General features: G+C 36.5%; 1 protein-coding gene across 35 annotated transcripts in view; it reads left to right on the top strand.

Moving 5' to 3' along the window:
• RIMS1 (regulating synaptic membrane exocytosis 1) overlaps positions 1-20,338 on the top strand; it is a 477,545-nt gene that overhangs the window by 72,372 nt on the left and 384,835 nt on the right. For 34 of the 35 annotated variants that reach the window (XM_076003214.1, XM_076003213.1, XM_076003222.1 and 31 more), the window contains exon 2: positions 11,779-11,859. The exons of the other annotated variant lie outside the window; for it this stretch is intronic. In XM_076003214.1, the coding sequence (XP_075859329.1) occupies positions 11,779-11,859 (81 nt within the window). The remainder of the gene's footprint in view (positions 1-11,778; positions 11,860-20,338) is intronic. 35 annotated transcript variants of the gene reach the window in all.

Below are 20,338 nucleotides of genomic sequence, written 5' to 3'. Positions count from 1 at the left end.
AAAGTAGACATTTCTTGAACTTTTTCCCAGTAGTTGGGCTGCTGCTATTAAACAAAGTCATGCCCATATAAGGAGCTATGTTTTTAGAAGAGGCTGGTGAAGGATTAATGAGAGTACTTAGCCTGGAAGTCTTCCTGGAGTTCAGTACACATTTGAGTTGAGTTTTGAAAGGGCTAAAATAGTAAAGAAGAGGGAGAAGGAGGCAAACAATTTGAAGTAAGAAAGATGGGATATGGAAGGGAGATTAAATTGACAAAATGATGTTCTGAAAATGTGAAGTAGATTTACCCAATTTGAAAAATGTTAGAAATTAGAAGGAAGAGATTAGTGAATAAGGGAAATGTATGGTTAAAATACCTTGGTGCCCAGATAGCTGTGTGTGTATTTGTTATGGTAGGGAATCTGAGGCCCTTTTGTAGGACCTTTGAATTGGAGAAAATGAAGCTTGAGGAAGACACTCAAGCAGTTCATTGAAGAAAGAAGATAAATTTGGAAGTAGTAGGTATTAATAAGAAAGGGCAATTTCAAGAAGTCTTCCAAAGGACTAGCCAGTGTACTCAGTGATTTTTTTGGGCCATTAGAGAGAGTGAAAGATTGTAGTGGCATCAAGGTGGTAAACATCAGTGAGGGGGAGATTTAATTGGCTACTATGTAGAATTTTGGAGGTGTTTAAGTTTGAGAGGGGGAAGACTGTTGAATTGAGTGTTCAGTCTGTTCGGGAGTTTTTAGGTATATATTGATTTAAAGCATGATAGATAATAGAAGGTGAATGGAATTGAATTGTCTGGAATGGACAATTCAGGAACCATCAGCCCAGGTGAGGGCCACAGGAATGACAGTCTTGTTAGGTGAAGGGGAAAGCAGAGTACTTAAAACATGGGCACCTTTGGGAGTGAGGAGTGAGAAATCCAATTCACTAGATTACCTTTCCAAATGTTATACCATTACTCAGCATTTTCCCAAGTATCTATTTATATTTTTATCTGTTTGGATGAGGATGAAAGAAGTTATTTACAAGATTTATTTTCTCTTCTCATTCTAAATACAAAAGATATTAAGACAAAGCAGCAATCATATTCAAGTATTAAAGTTGCCATAGAAGTTTCAAATTGACTTGATTTCATTCTTTTGTCATATTTTAAGTGAAAGAGGCATTGTGGCTTTTTGACAAAATAAAGAAATGTTCATTTGCCGTAGAAAATGAATAGTGTCTATTTCTCACATGGCAGTTTAATGTTTTCACATAATAGTTCATGTCAAACACATTTTCATATCTGATTGGCTGCAGTTTGTCTCTAACTTTCTAGCCAGGTGAATCAGCTGAGAAAGTAGTCACAATTAATTGAAAGCAATGCCTGAAATACTTTATTAATGCTTTTCTAAGTTTCATTTTCCCATTTTATTTTATCTATTTAAAATCCATTTAAATCCCACCAAGGAACCATTATGGACCTCTCAGTAGATATTTATTTAGCTATCTGGCTCCCAAATGAGGGAAGAGAATGAATGCCTTGTGCAGAAAAGGCATACTTAGATACATAGAACTACCCTAAAATCATTATTCAGAGAGCTGTGGTTTTGTGATACAAATAAAAAGCAGAAAACTGGTTAGTTGTAAAGCAGTGCTGGTGTTATCTTTACAAATACCATCCATTTCCCCCTCTACTACCAAATTTTATTTTTTACCTTGAGCGTGTAGATGATCATTATCGGACAGCCATCTCATACTCTTGTGCAATGTTGAAGTGTGGCAAGGGGATGTGAAATAAAGCCTAGTGCTTACAACTTGAACTATCAAATCATTAATATAATTGTGTGGCTCTTGCTAAAACTTGAGTGAAATGAAATAATTTATTTGCTCAAAACCAAATACTTCACAGGTATCATGTGATCTTGAAATGAGGAGTTGCTTTTCTAAGAAGAAACTGTGGTGTTTCAAAAATAAACTTTGTAACTTGTGTAGCATTATCAGTTTTTTTAACTCACAAAGCCCCACGAACAATCTATGATGTGTGACCAGATGACATGACTACAGGGATGTGGGATTCAGAACACAGTTCCAGGCCCACTGTAGGCACTCAGTAATTTTAGTATTATTAACTATTATTTTCCTATTTTGTTGTTGCTTGGGTTTCATATCAAAATAGGTTTACATTTCTTGAAATTCATCTAGTTTTGCTGAATTGCTTTTTTCAAGTTAATTAAGACCATTTTTAGTTCTATGCCTCTCCTTGAGAGTGTTGATATTCCCATTCAAGTTGGCAATATTGCCTACTACACAGCCTCACACATCTCACTCATTCGAGTCAGTGATTGTTGCTTAGATGGAGGGCCCACAATACACCTGCCCTGAGACAAAGCTGGCAGTTTAGACCAGTGGGCTGTAAGGCACATAAATTAGCTGTGAGGGGTGCCGGAAGTCTTTATTAATAGAAATGAAGTATTGAGGTCTATAAACAATTTTATCTTTAAGATAGCTTATGTTAGTTCCACGATTATTCCTATCCTATCCTATAATACTATCATTCTGACTTTTAGATCAACATTCTTTCTTTAGTGCAAAATAAAATGGCTGGGACTTTTGTTTATTTAACTGGAGCCCATGGTGCTATGTTTCTCACAGAAGCACTATCATAGATGCCAAAGGAACAAAACAAGCCAAATCCACTGATCCAGACTATATATTTTCTACCTTACTAAAGAAAATTAGAGGTCCTCTTAGTTTTCCTGATGTTCTCCCTAATTACTGTGGATTGTCATTCCCAAAGGAGTTTTCTTAAAAAAACAAAACAAACAAACAAACAAAAAACTCTAATTCTAAAAGACTAAGTTTCTGAGCAGGCTTCAGATTTATTTACCTAAGTAATGCAAATATGCATGGTTAGTGAGAAAGAGAAAGAGAGTTACCGTGTTTCCCCGAAAATAAGACAAGGTCTTATATTTATTTTTCCTCAGGAAGACACCCTAGGGCTTATTTTCAGAGGATGTGTTATTTTTTTTAAGTAAGGTACAACAATCTACATTTATTCAAATACAGTTAAATTGTCTTCTTCTGGAATATCATCGTAACTTTCCAAACCCCAAATTCCATCCTGAATTTCTTACGTCTCTATTTACTTTAGAACCATTGGCTGGGACCTGACAGGGGGAGCCAACCTTGTTGGTGGGGCTGCCCTCACCTTTCTGGTCACCTCTGGGATAGTAGCTGTCATGATGGAGCAGATGAGAAGGGCCGCTCCGTGATGAAATGCATGGGTTGTGCAATAGGCTGCGTAGCCACGCCCATCACTAGGTCTTATTTTCGGGGTAGGGCTTATATCACACAAATGCTTAGAAATCCTGCTAGGGCTTATTTTATGGGTGGGTCTTATTTTCAGGGAAACCCATTAGCTAGAGTTAGAAGCTTGCAGATTCTGCCCTGGGGCACTTACTGCAGTAAGCTGGGCCCTCAAGGAGAAGTGAAAAGAAGTCCCTTTTCTTGCTTGCACCCAACAAGCAAAAGAAGAAACTGCCAACTTCTTCCTGCTTTTAAGCTGTGGCAAACCCTCTCACTAGTGAAAACATAACTATTAATATTAGTGGATGATAGTCGGAAGGAGAAAGCTCCCTCAAATATTCCACCCCACACACCTCTGGCACAGGTAGGAGTAGGGAAGAAGGAGTGAGCCAAAGGTGCTGCTTCTAGAAGCTGAGTTCGAGATATGAGGAGAGGTGAAGAGATGAGTTTCATTCTCCTAAACCCTTCCAAAATGAATTTCTTGCAGCATTATCCTGCAAGAATCTTTTTGGGAGAAAATGGAGATGGCAATTATGCTCAAATGAAAGGTAACATTTGGAGAAATAATCCCCTCCCTGTTTATCTCATGTCATCCCTCTATATCCACTCTTCTACCCTCCCCTTCCTTACTTTTCATTCTCCTCCCCTACCTTCCATTCATTCCTACTTCCCTCCTCTCTCACCTGTAGCTTTAACTTCTGCCTTTTGCATGAGTAATTACTCATCTAGAATTGTCCCCAAATGTATTAAAAAGACCATCTTTCTTGCATCACTCCTTTTCTCAGTTTAGCTTCTTTCTACCATTGAAGCAATTGTCTACATTCTCTATCTTCATTTTCACATCACCTTTTTTCTCATCAACCCACTGCACTTCCACTTGAGCTCCATCCATTTTGTTCTCCTTTTGAGAGTTTAAAACACAGTTTCAGACCTCTTTTCATGCCTTCCTCTGCTACATTGTCTGTTGTTCCTCCTCTGGAAATTCCTTACTTCTTGCTACATAGCTGTTGGGAAGTTTATGTTTGTCTGTTTGTTTTTTGTTTTCTTTCCTCCCTTATGGATGGAATGAATAGGGTGCTCTCTCCATTGAAGATTTAGCAGCAGGAAATTCCTATCATGTTTCCCCGAAAATAAGACAGGGTCTTATAATTATTTTTCCTCAAGAAGATACCCTAGGGCTTATTTTCAGGGGATGTGTTATTTTTTTTTTAAGTACAGTACAACAATCTACATTTATTCAAATATAGTCAAGTTGTCTTCTTCTGGAACATCATCACAACTCTCCAAACCCTGAATTCCATTCTGAATTTCTTGCAACTCTATTTCCTTTAGAACCATTGGCCCTAATCTCTCACATCAAGCCGTGGAGCTCTCATGGGGCAGATGAGAAGGGCTGCTCATCTTCTTTACTGCTCTGCAATGAAATGCATGGGTTATGCAGATAGGCTGCATAGCCACACCCATCACTAGGTCTTATTTTTGGTGTAGGGCTTATATTGTGCAAATGCTTAGAATCCTGCTAGGGCTTATTTTATGGGTAGGTCTTATTTTCGGGGAAACACAGTAGTACTCTAGGTTTTTCTAAAGTTGTGTTGGATTTGCAGGCAGCACCTGGTTTTTGGAGAATGAGTGCAGGTTAGTAAGTAGAAAAATGAATGTGAGAGAGTATGTAGGGAATGATGGCAGGTATAAATCCATAGGTAAGTATATTATTTCAAGAATTTGGGAATGGAGAAAGAAATTGATTATGTTAACAAAAATAGCAGTATGGATAAAAAGAGGTTAATTGAACATGTTGCCAAAATGTTGGAAATAATATTAGAGTCCTGCAGAATCAATCCTATTAGCATTCTGGAGACCTAAAGAATGATAAACGGGGTAGGTTTCAGTGATTCAAGAGAAGAACAAGGACTTGACTTCTTACCTATTATTTTCTTTTCTTATCAGTCTTTGAAAAATTTGTTTTTCCGAAACTTAAAATCTCCCATTAATTTCTGTAGGACATCTTTACCTTGTTATCACTTTATTTTAGAATCCTAGCCTTTTTGTCTTGTTTTGTGAATAACTTCCTGGCCTCCTTAGGGGAAGGTCAACAATCCTCATCACTCATTGTGCAAAATGGCCAGCTGGTGTCCCTTTTCTTATAATTAGGAATCTACTTTACCTTTCATGCCTTTTGTAAAATAAAAATTACTCTGATGTAGCTTCTGAGGGTTCCCCGAATGCACACTGGTGCTATAACAGACCCTGATGATTTGTGATTAAGGCATCGGGGTATTCAAAACACTAACATTCACTTTTCCCTTCTGTTGTAGGATTTTCACTGTTCCATCTTCATCTTGTGGGTAACAGTTATCATAGTCATTTATTCACTGTTAGAGTGACATGAATATGTAATTTTTTATGTAAAATGAGTTTTAAAATATTATTTTCCAGCTTTTCCTTTTAGAATTTGTGAATGGAAATGAGAAGATTACTTTTGAAGACCTCCTTTGAAAAATATATTTGAAGAGATTTGTATCAATTGCACTCTCTTTGTATCACAAGTGAATATTTTATCTTTTCAGCTTTCTTTATTCTTTCTACATAGACCCTTTCTCTATATACCAGTTAACTAGTCTTGCATTTTACATTCTGTAGTATTCCAGTATCCCTATTGGTCTTAAGGTGTCTCTACATTTCTAGTTTGGCCAACTCAATATTTTGTTATCACCATTTTTCCACTGTTACATTTGGAGAGTGTGGTCTTGTAATAGTAGAATAATGTTCAAAGAATACTGGATTATGTGGAATTGTTTGAATATTTTCAATATTATACCTATATCATGAAATCAATGATATGGAAACATACCTGAAGATACTGGACTCTGTAACTTTATGATTGGTTTTTTGAATTGATTGGTTTTATGAATTGGTTTCCATTCATCTTTTTAGCATTAAAGTCAGAAGTCTGCATGGAATAGTGGAAAATACATTATCTTTAATGCTAAACCAACTTTGAGTCAAATGCTGGCTGCTTATAGTATCAACCTTTGCCATTTGTCATTGGAAAAATAATTTAACCTCTTAGATCCACAGTTTCTTCAACTGCCAAATGGGACAGTCATCTCCCCTTGGAGGGTGGTGTGAAGATTAAATGAATTATATTTTGTATATTTTGGTTCATGATAGATATTAAGTAAATAAATAGAAGTTCTTACTTTCCTATCTTGTTTAGAAAAATCAGAAGTAAGGTAAAGGAATTAATTTTTTCTCTTTACTGTTAAAAAATTTTCTCAGATACAATTACTTTAAAGTTTTATTTGATAAAATATTAGTATACCAAATGTTAAATAGTATCTCATGGGTTCAAAGCAGTAATTGACATTAAAAAGTCCTTTCCACTAAGTAAATTACATGCAATGAAATACCCTTTTCTTGTTCAGAGAGAGAATAAATCTTAGTCAAATCATATGAAAGCAAATTTAATGATTATTCAAATCATAAAATTCGGTCATAATTTAATTTACAGTTTATAAAAGTTTTACCTAGAATCTATTTTTAAATCACTGTGTTTTAACACGTTAAATTAATTATTTGAGCTTGAAACTGGCTTTTTTTATACATTTATTCATTCAACAAATATGTAGTGTGTGGCTTGGCTATTATACATATAAGGCTCTTGGCTTATGTCAGTGAACCAAACAGGCAAAGATTTTTACTTTTGGGAAGCTCATATTTCTGCAGTGGGAGACAATAAATTTCAGTAAATAGTAGAGCAAGGTAAAGGGTGCATGGAAATATGTGGATGTGGTGAAGGGGAGCAGACTGTAGGAGTAAGTAGAATGATCAGGGTAGCAATCATCAAAAGCTCACATCTGAGCTAAGACTTGAAAAAGACAAGGAGTTTAGTCATACCAACATCAAGGAAGAGTATTCCAGACAGAAGGGAAGGTTGGTCTAAAGACCCCAAGGCAAGAAGGGGCTTGAGACAGTAAGTAGGGGATAAGCTCTAAGAGTCATGGAAGTCCAGATAATATCCTAAGGACTCTAGCATTTTATTCTGAGTAAAGTGCAGAAACATTGCATGATCTTGTGCAGAGGTGACAAGATCTCATTTGTCTTTCAAAAGAGTCACTCTGGCTGTTGTGTTCAGAATAGACCCCAGGAGGAGGGCAAAGATAGATGCTGGACAACCAGTTAAAAGTCTATGGTGAAAATTCAAGTAAAAGCCAGTATTGGCTCAGAACGGGGTGGCAATAGTGGAGGCGTTGAGAAACGGTCCAATTCTGCACATATTTAGAAAATACAGCAAATCTGGAAGTTGGACTCAGGGTGTAAGAGAAAAAGAGGAATCAATTCTCAAATTCTCCAGGTTTTGGCCTGAACAGCTGGAGAAACATATTTACAATCAACCAAGATGGAGATGGCTGCTGAAGGATAAGGTTTTGGGGGAAAACCACAAAGAGTTCTATTTTGGAAATGTTGATTTTGAGAGGTTTATTACCTATTCAAGTGAAAATATTGTGGAGTCAGTTAGATGGCTAACTCTGGAGTTAAGAAGAAAGGATCTGACTGGAGATAGGAATTTTGCATATATTTTGGATACTTTGTGGCTAATGCATTGTTAAAGAATGGCTTGAAGCACTGAATGGGGAGGGGGTTAGTAGGCAAGGTTGCCAGCTGTAGAGCCCCTGAAGTCTTTTCTTAATCCGTTTTTCCCTGTTTGTATGTACTTTTAATTGGTGATCAGCAAATCAGAAGATTGTATATTTGAAAAACGTTGTATATTTGAAAAACGTTTCTTTGCTCCAACTTATATTATTTTAACTGCCGCTAAGGTATTTTAGGACCAATGTGGGCTAGTGCAGTAACACTTGGGAAACAGGCACAAAGACACTTATTTCCCCAGCACAGTTTGGATGCAATTGTCTCCATTGATGATAGGAAAATTCAAAACCCCTAAGATTGAGAACAGAATTGTAAACATGCCATAATCTACTACTTGGCAGCTCACTGCACAGTACCTAGTTTCCTGCATTAGTCATGAAAGATAAAACCATTTAAAACACAAATTCAGATACATTTTCATAAAATAGTGGTGTTTTTTTTGGGAGGGGGGATTGAGGGTAGTGATTGCAGGCGCCAAAATGGAAAGTCAAAATAGAGAAAGTAATTATGTAAATTGTGTTTCTTGAAGGCACTTAGAATTTTTAATTCACATACTCTAAGTATCTGAAAGCACATTTAGTTCCTGTTTTGAGAGATGAAAGCCTTGCCATAGCCTCATCTGCAGGCTTGTGGCAATGTGAGTTTCTCCCGTGTGTACGTGCACTGAAGAGTAGAAGTGGCTGAGTGGGCAGTTGGCAACCATTCATAGCATTGATTGCAGTCATTCATAAAACTCAGCAGTGCGGAGGGCGGAGTCAGGACAAGCATTCCCCTGAGGTGGTTGCAGAATGTCTTATTTGCATAAATCTTCCGTGATGCTTGAGTGAAGAGGGAATGTTCACATGCAGTTAGAAGACTGTAAGAGTCCGTGTCTGATAAGGCCCTGAGTAATGAAAGACATTGCAAAGAATAAGAGGTCAAACCCTTTGAACTCCTAGTTCCTCAATCTTCGTGATAATTCTGGGAAGTCAGCACTGTGACAGCTTTTGTGGTCTTCTTTTGTATGGCTGAAAGAATGAATCATATAGAGATAGACTCTTAAGAGCTGCAACATACTGAAATATGATTGTTGTGTTTCCTAAGGTATGAAGGGCTTATATTATCACAGTAAGTCTAATGCAGGGAAGATCATGGAAATTGCCTGAGTTAAACAATTTCTATACATTACAACTGTCAAAACTATTAAGGTTTTATCCCTCAAAACTGTGATGCAATTCAATTATAATTTTAAAGGAATGATAATCCACAAAGGCTAACAAAAATCCTGTGGGTGTATTATATTTTTAATGTATCTTATTCTGAGTGTAGGGTAATTTCTTCCTTTTCTTTCTTACATCTAGGGGAAATTTCAGCTAAAAAGTCAAATTAGAAATTGTAGGAATATATATTACTATGGCTTAAAGTCCTCCAAAATTAGTGGAATAATTAGCAATCTGAAACAAATATTAACAGTTGTTCCTTCTTAAAATGAAGATTTAAGAGCAAGCTATATCACTCTAGATCTGAATATTCATCCTGTGTCAGGATATAAGTTACTATGGAAAATGTGTTGTTTTCCTGTTTTGTTCACTACATTTAAATTAATTCTAAATATATTGTTTTTGAAGATTAATGTATTTATTCTCATTACTCAATAAAACTTTAAAGTTCAGATATTCAAATGAAGTTTTTAATCACAAAGCTTCTATAGCATGTGTAGATAGACCCAGTATACCAACTATTGCAATTTTAAACCAAAACTACTAGGTACTTGAGACTAAATAAGAGTTTTCTTACAAAGACATGGCCTCTTAATCAGAAAGAAAAAAGGTTTGCTTAGAAGCCTACCCTTACTGTAGGCTTTTGTTAGAAAAATAGTTACTTCAATGTATATATATATATATATATATATATATATATATATACTCTAAGTGGTAGATTTTTTTTATTTCAAAGTTTTGTATAAATACCTATAAGAGGGAAAAAGAGGAATCAAGATTTCTCATAGACACAATTCTTCAAAAATGTTTCCAAGTTGGTGATATTTCAGATATTGTCACAAACCAGTGCAAGTAGATTAAACATGCTGCATATGCTATTTTTAGTTGAGTGAGAATTGCTAAAGAGTTTCCAGTGCTGTGAAATTTAGCTTGCTGGACATCATACCTTGTGTAAGTTAGATTAAAATTTCAGAGCTCAGAAATTCTAGTATATTACTTCTTCCTAATGACGGCCTTCCAAAATGTTCTCATAATGCTGGTGCACAATCATGCTTCCCACAGGAAACTGGAGCAAGAACACAAGGCTTTGTGGTTCCTGTGAATGTTTTTGACCATGAATCTGTGGCCTCAAGGCCACATGTGGCCCTCCACATCCCCAGATGCAGCCCTTCAACCAAACCTAAACTACACAGAACAAATCCATTTACTAAAAGGACTTGTTCTGTGAAATTTGGATTCAGTCAAAAGGCTGCACTGAAGGATCCAGATGGCCACATGTGGTCCCAAGGCCACAGGATCCCCACCCCTGGATACATTGAGAGTTTAGCATCAGCTCTTGACATACACCACTTTTTTTTTTTTTTTTTTTTTTTTACTTTATCCCAGGGTGAAGGTGTGTTGAGGCTTTGATATGGCACCATTTTCTTTTCTTGTCACGCTACATATTGAATTTGAAGTCTTACTTGACCGTGTTTGGAATGAGCAGTATGTGTGTGTGTGTGTGTGTGTGTATGTGTGTGTGTGTGTGTGTGTGTGTACGTTTTTGTGCGTTGTGTCCACGTTTTCTTGTATCATTTCTTTCAGAAGTGGAGAATTTTGCCGTGCAGCTTTAAGCTCTGGGAAAACAGTTTATCTACCACTGCCTCACCAGTGATCCACTTCTGGAATAACATGAATGACCTTAAATTTAAGCAGTGTAGTTGAATCTCCATGAAACCTCTTAAGAACCAGATTCATATTTGAAGAGTTCTGGGTCCTCAGGGGCATTTCCACTGAGCAAAGTCTAAGATGTGGAGTCTCAGTTTTATAACCAATGCTTCCCCATTCAAAGCTGTGTTTGTTTTAAATCTTTTGAGGGGAAGGAATATCTGAGCCATCCAAGTACAGCTTTGGATGGAGGTGTTTTCTGATTTCTGCCAATGAATCTTTCCAATGCTCTGTAAGCCCTGTTTACATGAAAGCAAGAATATCTCTTCCTCCTGCCCTTTGGAGCTTTGTTATATTATGTACTCTCTGTATTTATTATGATGGAGGACTTAAGACACAAAGACATTTTACTGTTTTTTTCACATTTTGGAAGTGTCTTCTCATTTTACACACACGCACATTTTATACGTGAGCATTTCCTTCCATCTTATCCTCTTCTCTTAGTATGAAGGGAATTTTGAACAAGGGGGACGTCTCGAGGCGTCTCAGATCTTTTTGCATAAACAGAAAGACCTGTGTGGTGATTAATGGTGTAAAACAAAAGTCCATATCTTTTAGTTAAATACCCAGCGCCACAGAAAATCCTGCTCAATTTTTAACATATCAATGCAACAGCTGTTTCTATTTTTAATCTTTCAGATGTCTTCATATGGTGAGGCCAAAGCTTTCAGGAGCTTTTCTGCTATGAGAAAAGCTGCTGAGAATCATTTTATTGATGCTAAAAGAAAAGCTAGGACAGATTTGACGTGGGTATAACTGAGTTTTTGGAATCCTGAGTCAAAGATTTCCAACTCCAGGGGCTTTGCCAGGGCCCCCAGGTTAATACTGAAGGGGCTTGCAAAGACTTTCTTTTAGATTGTGATTTCAGTACCGTGTTTGATTTCCAGATGTGTTCTACCCTTTTTATAATTAATAGTGCATTGTACTGTCTATCATGCGCCCCAGGTGTGTTGTCAGGGACATGGCGAAGCCTGCCGTCTGCAAAACACCAAGAAATGCTGAAACCCAGCCCCACCAACCTTCACCGTGAGTATGGCATTGGTTTTATTGACTGGAAATGTCGTCTCTTAACAGAGATCACTGGTTACAGATTTATTAATTCACAATGCATGTGGGAGTAAATACTCTGGCTACTCTTGTGTATGTATAATAAAAAGGCTACAAATGAATTAGATAAAATTGTGTGGAAACATCATCTCTGGCTTAGAATTTTTGTTAAGTGATGTTTCTAATATCATATTGAAAGGATTAAACTAATTAGAGGAAAGGGCCACATTTTTAGGACTCAGGTGACAGCAATTCTGGTTTTCATTTTGTTTTTGGATTTGGAATGTATATGGGCTGGAACATAAGACTATGGGGAAGTAGGAAGGCAAGGTACACTTGGGGTGCTGGAGTGTGTACATAGGGAAATGCGTAGGTAGTCCATCGCTGAGCCTCACTCTATATTATTTAAAGGTAGTGGACAATTTTAAGAACTGGATTGTCCATCTAGTTTTTTGTTTGTTTGTTTTTGTTGTTGTTTTGTTTTCTTTTATTTTACTATTATATTCTTAAGTGTAGATACGAGTGATTAAACAACCAACTGAAGGGGTCTCATCCACATTTGAAACTCAGAGTTTACTTATTTGACTGATTTTTTTTCTCTCTTCTTGCTTTCCCCTTCAATTGGTCACTTAAATGCTTATATTTTGTATACTAAATGTATACTACATACAGTAATGTATAATTTAGAATTATTTATGTTTTAGGATATATAATTTTGATAAATAAGTTTCAGGAGTCTCAATAGGTGTTATAGATTTTATTTCAATGAGTATACTGGAATGTCATTTCCTACTTTAAATCAGTGTTTTCCAAGGAATAAAAATAGTTTTGATTGAAACATAGTAAACATGATTTATAATTACATTGAAAAAAGTAAAAACTTGAAAGAAAGTATACTTAATGATGTTGTCATATTTTTTCTATAAATGTTTTCACTATAAAGCATTTTCCTATGATGGAACTTCTCTTGATAATTCATAGAAAACTTATGGTCCCCACTTTCTATCTTATGTTCTAGGACCTCCAAAACAGTTTACTTATATTAGGATTCAAGTAATTTCTGGGAAAATTCTTTGAGGAATTAACACTGATTTTAAAGTCTGTTTTATTTCATGTATTCAGGTTTCATGTTAATTGGTCCCACCTATTCCAAAGTTCACTTTAAATTGGATACGAAGTGCCAATTGTTATCCTCCTCTCCAAACAGACTTTAGATAATTTTTTTTTCCTTATTTTGTTTTTACTTTCCACAAACTTAAAGTTGTGGAACTGTGTTTACATTGTACCTAGTGGAACTTTCCTTCTGAGTATAGTGGCAAAGAAGCAACTGTTGTTTCTCTAGATCTTCCTTTCTAACAGCCTCTTTGCTCTGTATTTTTCTGATTAAAATACTTAACTTCTCTGTAGGGGACTTGAAGAATTTAAAGTCTCCATGTATTTCTTATTTTATAGAAAGTGGTGTTTGTGAATGTAGCTGTCCATATCCACATAAATACCTTTCTAGATCAATATGAAAGGGCAAAAATAAATTTCTAGGGAGTGATTGAGGATGGGCTTGAGCCCACTGGTCTGTGTTTTTAAATAAATTTTTAAATCATGGCCTATTAATGGGTCTAAAACTCAGACAGGCTAGTGACTGGACCTTTTTTTTTTTTAATTTTGAATGGAATAGAAGAGAATAGAATATGTAAGTGTGTATCCCAGGTTGGTATTTTAGGACAGAACCTAGATTTCCGTATATGATAACTGCATCAAAATATAAAATATAATAAATATTATATTTAGTTATGAGGATTGTACTAATGGATTTTAATTAGGAGAATGATATGATCAGATTTGTAATATATATGTGTGTGTATGTATGAAATATATATTTCTTGCTTTGGCAGAAGTGGGGAAAATGGAGTATGAATGTGATGTGGGCAAAAATGGAGACAAGTAAATCAATGAATGGATTGTTGCAATAGTTCAGGGAGACATAATAAGATCTTGAGTTAGAAGAAGGAGTAATAGACGGTATGAGAAGGAGACATTTCAATAGCTGAGTAAGAAGTAAAATGGGCAGTGCTTGATTATCAACTGAATATGATTTGTCAGGAAAGAGCTTAGGGGGACCGCCTTATTAATGGCTTGGGCGATTAAGGGCCACTAACCAAGAAGTTGAATTAAAGATGTGAACCAGATCTAGGGGTTGGTGGACAGTGGTAATTTCATATTTTGATATAGTGATTTTGTATTACCTATAAGTTATCCAAGGGTGTAGATCCAGCAAACAGTTGGGTCTGTGAACCTGAAGCGTAGAAAAAATTAACAGAAAGAGCTCTAACTAAAACCAGTACTTAACCAATACTTTAGCTCTAACTAAAACCAATACTTGGGTGAAGGAAGAGAATTCCCGAATGCAGCTAAGAAACAATGGTTAAAGAATCAGAAGAACCAGAAACCAAGGTAGTAGAGGAGTTAAAGGGGAATGCCCATCAGTGTCAAATTCAGCAGAAAATCAAGAAATAACTTAAGGGAAGTGTGCTTTTGTTTTGGTCATATAGAGGTCATTGGTGCCTCAGCACTTTCAACATCTAAGTGAGTGGAAAGGCTGTATTTCTCTAGGCTTGAAGAGGAAATCAGAAGTCAAGAAAAGAAGATGGAGAATGTATTACTTTTTCAGTAAGCTTAACTGAGTAGGGAAAGAGAGAGAGAGAGTGACTGGTGGATAGACAGGAAGCAGGGTGACTATACTTATGTTACTTAGTACATTCTATTATAAAAGTCTAGAGCAATGGATACACATGTCAATATAGTTTATATTTTTGATAACTATGTTTACAAACCATCCAAATATTCCCTTTAAATTATTATTTAAAAATGTCAGTCATATTTCAAGCATGCTGCATCATGAGTTGTCATGACTTAATCAAAGTAGTAAATATGTCAAAAAATTAGTGCGTCTTAGGCCTGCTATTTCTTAGGTATAAGATAAACAAATGAAATAGATTTTTGTCTTAAGGGTTTCCTCTCAAGTTGGGGAAGGGGAGGACAGTTATATAATCAAATAATTGTAATACTGCATGATAATGAAACACTTGAAGTGTGGATTTATTCTATTTGGATTGGTGTGGTCAGGGAAGGATTTACAGAGCCTGCAGTAGCTAGCATGGATTTTGAAAGATGAATAGTTCAGTAGGTGGGCATGTTTGGGGTACAGTTCTCCTGAGAACAGTTACTGCAAGCCCCCATCGTCAGGTTGTGCTGAAGCAACTTAAAGCATGTACTCACTGCGGAGCCTCTGAGTTATGTGTTGCATTTTTCTCTAATTTGGTCTTGAGGTCTCTCTGGAGAGTGGCTATAAACTCTAGATCTGCACTGATGGGGCTCCAGGGAAGTTGGTCAGGGATGTTTACAATGCGCCTTTCATGAGATACTTCTTTATCCTGGCGTACAACCTAATGCCTACGTGTCCCACTAGCAGGAAACTTGCTTATGTTGGCAGACGCCCCTGTGGCTCTCCTCTGACTGGTATCCAGTTTATTCCTACCAAGATAGCCACTCACTAGGGTAGTCCTGACCAGGAGGAGAGTTAGATTAGGGTGAGTCAGTCAGGAGAGACACAGAGGAGGCAACACAACAAAACACATTAAATAACAGAAGCAGAGTATTACTTGACAGATCCCAGAGAGAAGAGGGGAGTACAGGTAATACACCTCACAGGGCCAACAGCAAGTGGGGAACTGTCTGGGAAATGTATGCTCGTTCAACCAGCAGGTGGGGAGCAAGACAGAGAGAGTGAGGGACCCACAGGCCAGATCCTTTACTGGAGTCGGGAGTGTTACTCAAGCAGGTTTCCCTTGAGGAGTTCTTATTGGCTTTAGAGTAAGAGAGCACTAGCCCCATGGAGGCATGCCATACTGAGAGGAGGTCATTGCGGCTTATCTGGGCAGTCCATAGAGGTCAGTGGGGTGAGTCAAGTAGGTTGTATGTAGCTGTCCCATAGCGGGGTGGTCACCAGGAGGCAGTTTTATAAGGTGTATATCTGGATTGACCACCTTAAGGAACTGGGAGGAGGTAGGGGACTGGAAACTGTCAAGGGTGACTAAGCCTTGCTTCTAATATGAGAAAGTTAAATTTATATTCACAGTGATGCCAAGGCCACTTGAGATCATAGGGAATTCACTGCAGTATGTGAGTTTGTAGTTGTGTGTGTGAAGTCAAGGGTGGGTGGGAATTCACGTGTGTGTGGGTGAGTATGTGTTTGAAATAGAGAAAGAAGGCAGGAAGTGCTGCATCAGAATCTCTGAAGAATAGGACAGTTACTTAATTTGGAGAAAAAAGGAACTCGTGTCTTGTCTTTGGTTTTACTCTTAATACTGTATTTTATTTTTAAATTTGACATAACATGTTGGGGTTTTTGTGTTTTTCAAAGTTATCATGGATTTAAAAAGTCTGAGAAACACTTGGCTACTCTTTGGTCTAAGTCATGCATGTTAGTGAGAACAGGTAGGAAAGGTAGAGAAGATTTGTGAAAAATTTCACATGTGGTATAATTAGAGGATAGTGATTCATTAGATGTGATAATAAAGGAAAGGAGATAAGATAACTCATTTTAGCTCAAGGGATTAAATGGATATGATAAAATCAAGAAGACAGTTAATTTAGACACTAAGGCAGCTTTAGATTCACCATTAGACTTGAGTATCAGTAGCCAAAGAGATCTCTAATTGGAACATACAGAAGACAGTTGACTGTTCCATCTCAAACTTAGGAGAGACTTAGAAAAGATATACTTATTTGTAAGCAATTACTTTAAAATAAAAAAAAATAAGGCAAATGAAATAGAGTAAGGAAAAAGTGGAGAGTTAGAAGGAAAGAATATAAAACAGCAGTATGGAGAACTTAAGTAAATCATGCAAGTAAATCATGCAAGGTCATGCAAAAATAAACTTGCCTGGTTCTGGGACTTTCCCTGTTTTAGCACTGAAAGTCCTATGCCCTGGGAACCTCCCTCAGACGTGAGCAGACTGGGATGGTTGGTCACACTAGAATTGATAAAGTTAGAATTTGAAGGTAAATATCTAGAAAAAATAATACGATAGCCAAGGAAAAACTATGCTTAGCCAAATAATGTTTGTATTTCTGTGGAAGGTGACATTATCAGGAATGAATGGAATCCAGAAATGCATATGGATCATAGTCGAGTACTGGGGTTGTTTTGTGTTTCTTTGTCTTTTGTTTTTGTTGATGATTGTGTGGTTTTTAAAAAGTGAGAAACAATGCACATACCATACAATTCACCTTTTAAAAAGGTACAATTTAGTGATTTTCAAAAATTTGGGCAGCCATCATCACTATGTAATTCCAGAACATTTTCATCACTCCTCATAAAGAAATCCCAGACCCTTTAGCTGTCATTACCCCATTTTCCTCAAAACCCAGCCCCTGGAAATCACTAATCTACTTTCTATATCTATGAGCTTGCCTGTTCTGGATATTTCATATAAGTCAAATCATATTATATGTGTCTATTTATGTCTGGCTTTTTTCATTTAGCATAATGTTTTCTAGGTTTATCCATATTGTATCACGTATTGGTACTTTATTCCTTTTATTGTCAAATGATATTCCATTGTATTGATATACATACCATGGTTTATTTATTCATATACCTATTAATGGGCATTTTGATTGTTTCTACTTTTTGGCTATTATGAATAATGCTAATAGCATTTAGGTACAAGTTTTTGGGTGGATGTATGTTCTCAATTCTCTAGGAATGAAATTGCTGGGTCATATGGTAACTGTATGTTTAACTCTTTGAGGAACAGCCAAACTATATTTCAAAGTAGCTGCCCTGTTTTACATTCCTGTTAGCAATGTAAGAGGATTTCCCTAAATTTCCCTAAATTCTTGTTAATACTTGTTATTGTCTGTCTTTTATATTATGGCCATCCTAATGGGTATGAAGTAGTGTCTTATTGTGGTTTTGATTTGTATTTCCCTAATGAATAATGATGTTGAATGTCTTTTCATGTGCTTGTTGGTTTCTATATCTTCTTTGGAGGAATATCAAAACATTCTGCTCATTTTTAATTGAGTTATTTGTTTATTGTTGAATTTTAAGAGTTCTTTACATATAATGAACACTCAATCTTTGTCAAATAAATGATTTACAGTATTTTCTGCTATTTAGTCTTTTCATTTTCTTGATAGTGCCTTTGAAGCACAAGTTTTTAATTTTGATGAAGTTCAGTTGATCTATTTGTTATATGGATACTTGTGGTTTTGGTGTCATATTTAACATATCATTGTAATATCCAAAGTCACTAAGATTTACTCCTATGTTTTCTTCTAAGAGTTTCATACTTTTAGATCCTATAGCTAGATTTGTGATTATTTTTAAATTCACTTTATGTATGGTGTAAGGTAGGCATCCAGTTTCATTCTTTTGCATATGGATATCAAGTTTTATCAAAAATTTGTTGACCATAAATGTATGTGTTTATGTCTGATTTTAATTCTATTTTGTTGACCTATATGTCTATTTCTATGCCAGTACCACACTTTCAAACGTCAGTTCTGTGTAATTCATTTACCATTCATGATTTGGGGTTATTAGGTTTCTCTGATCACCTTTACAAAAATTGATAACCTGATAACCTGGTTTTGACACAGTGTTTATTTGTATTTATTTTTATCTTGTTTCGTTATTCAGCTATTTGTAGGTCTTGTAATCAATTATCAGTTTCATTCTCTTTATCCATCAAATAATGAATTTAGGTTCCAGACAAAAAATCAAGTAATTTAGCCACAGGATTTTGCTTTGCCATTCTTTGTCCCCTCTGCGTCCTCTTTTATAGAAATTAACTTTCTGTGTGATGATAACCCACGTCCTTGACTGGATCATCTTGAGTACCATCTGTGTTGAGGCTTTGACATGGACATGTTTGTCACACACTCTTCCCTTCCCCTTCCTCCCAGCTTCAGATGAGTCAGCCTTGAATTGACAGGAGGCTGCCATCCACATTTTTCTTTTAATAGGTATACTTTTTCAGATCTCAAGGACATGGCTTTTTTCAGCAATACCAACCTTTGTGAAGACTTAATCATAACAAAGGGACTTCTGAGGACCAATATATATGTAACCAAAGTGAATTTAATCACGTAATATGGAAGCTTACATTTAACCTAATTTTAAAAATAGTCAACCTTGAGTGCTAAAAAATATAACTCTGGGAAATATATATATAGTCTTTCCCCACAGAATGGGAAATACATATTTTTATGCTTAAAAATATTTCTAATTTATAATCATACATCTAACATTGCAAGTGTTTCATGCACCAGATAATAGATTAAACAAAAGTTATTGTTCATACCTTTATGTCTATCTGCAGTGGTGAATGGCAGAAATGTCAGGAACAGCATAGATGAATGCGTGACCCACTGGAAGACTGTCACCAGCTCAGACATGCCCCCACCATGAATATAATGATTTCTTTCAAAAGTTTACAAATTCTGGAAACTAGCTCACCTTCCTCTGTTTTTTGGGTTCTTGCCCATCTGCTACTGCTGAGCCATGTGGTCTTGCCTTCACCTTTAAATCAGCTTTGGATGAGAAGGTAGCATTAAGGGGAGAGAATGAAATTTCTTCAACTGGTGGAAGAGTATGCAATAGGGGAAGCAACTCACTGCTTTCTTTGTAGTGAGTTATCCTATCTATTTTCCCTGCAACAAGTATTTAGTCTGTGCTATGTGCATAACACAGTACTAGGCACAAGGTATGATAAATGAAGCAGAGTCCTTGTCCTTGTAAATCTTAGGGTATGGGAGGAGAAAATCTAAACAACAAACAAATATAGATGATAACGCTGTTCATTTTGAACAAAGGTCTAAACTGAGTGCAGTTATAGAGAACTATGCCAGGGAAGCTATTTAGAGAGTGTGCTCAAAGAATGCTCTTAGAGAAAACATTTACGGAGAAACTTGAAAGATAAGAAATCAGCCTTGTGAAGAGCCAGGGGAAGGGGACTCCAGGCACAGAGGATGGTATGTGCAGTGGTCCCTATGTGGAAAATAGCACACTTGGGGAACAAAAGGAAGGCCATAGAAAGTAAGTGAGAAGAAAGAGGGCAACAGATGAGAGAAACAAGGGTTCCATCTTGGAGGCCTTGCAAGCCTTCAGATATTCTGTAAGACTCATATTGAGAAGTCCCTAAAGCACTTCAAAGAAGGGAGAATCCAATGTAGTGTAACGAATAGATTATAGGGGCATAAGAAACTTTCAGGAGACAGCTGTGGTGGTTGAGGCAAAACAGGATGGTGGTTTGGACTCTACTGGTTGCAATAGAGATGGAGTAAGTGTAATTTAGCCATGAGGTTTTGGAAGCAATGAGAGAGAAGAGGAATTTGTGCTGTGCACTGAGGGGTGGGGGCTTCCAATCATGTGTAATCAATCACTAATACATTT

Source organism: Microcebus murinus, chromosome 5 (assembly GCF_040939455.1).
Source record: "Microcebus murinus isolate Inina chromosome 5, M.murinus_Inina_mat1.0, whole genome shotgun sequence".
Classification (NCBI taxonomy): Eukaryota; Metazoa; Chordata; class Mammalia; order Primates; family Cheirogaleidae; genus Microcebus; species Microcebus murinus.
Note: the sequence above shows the minus strand (reverse complement) of the source record. Positions and strands in the feature narration are given on the sequence as shown.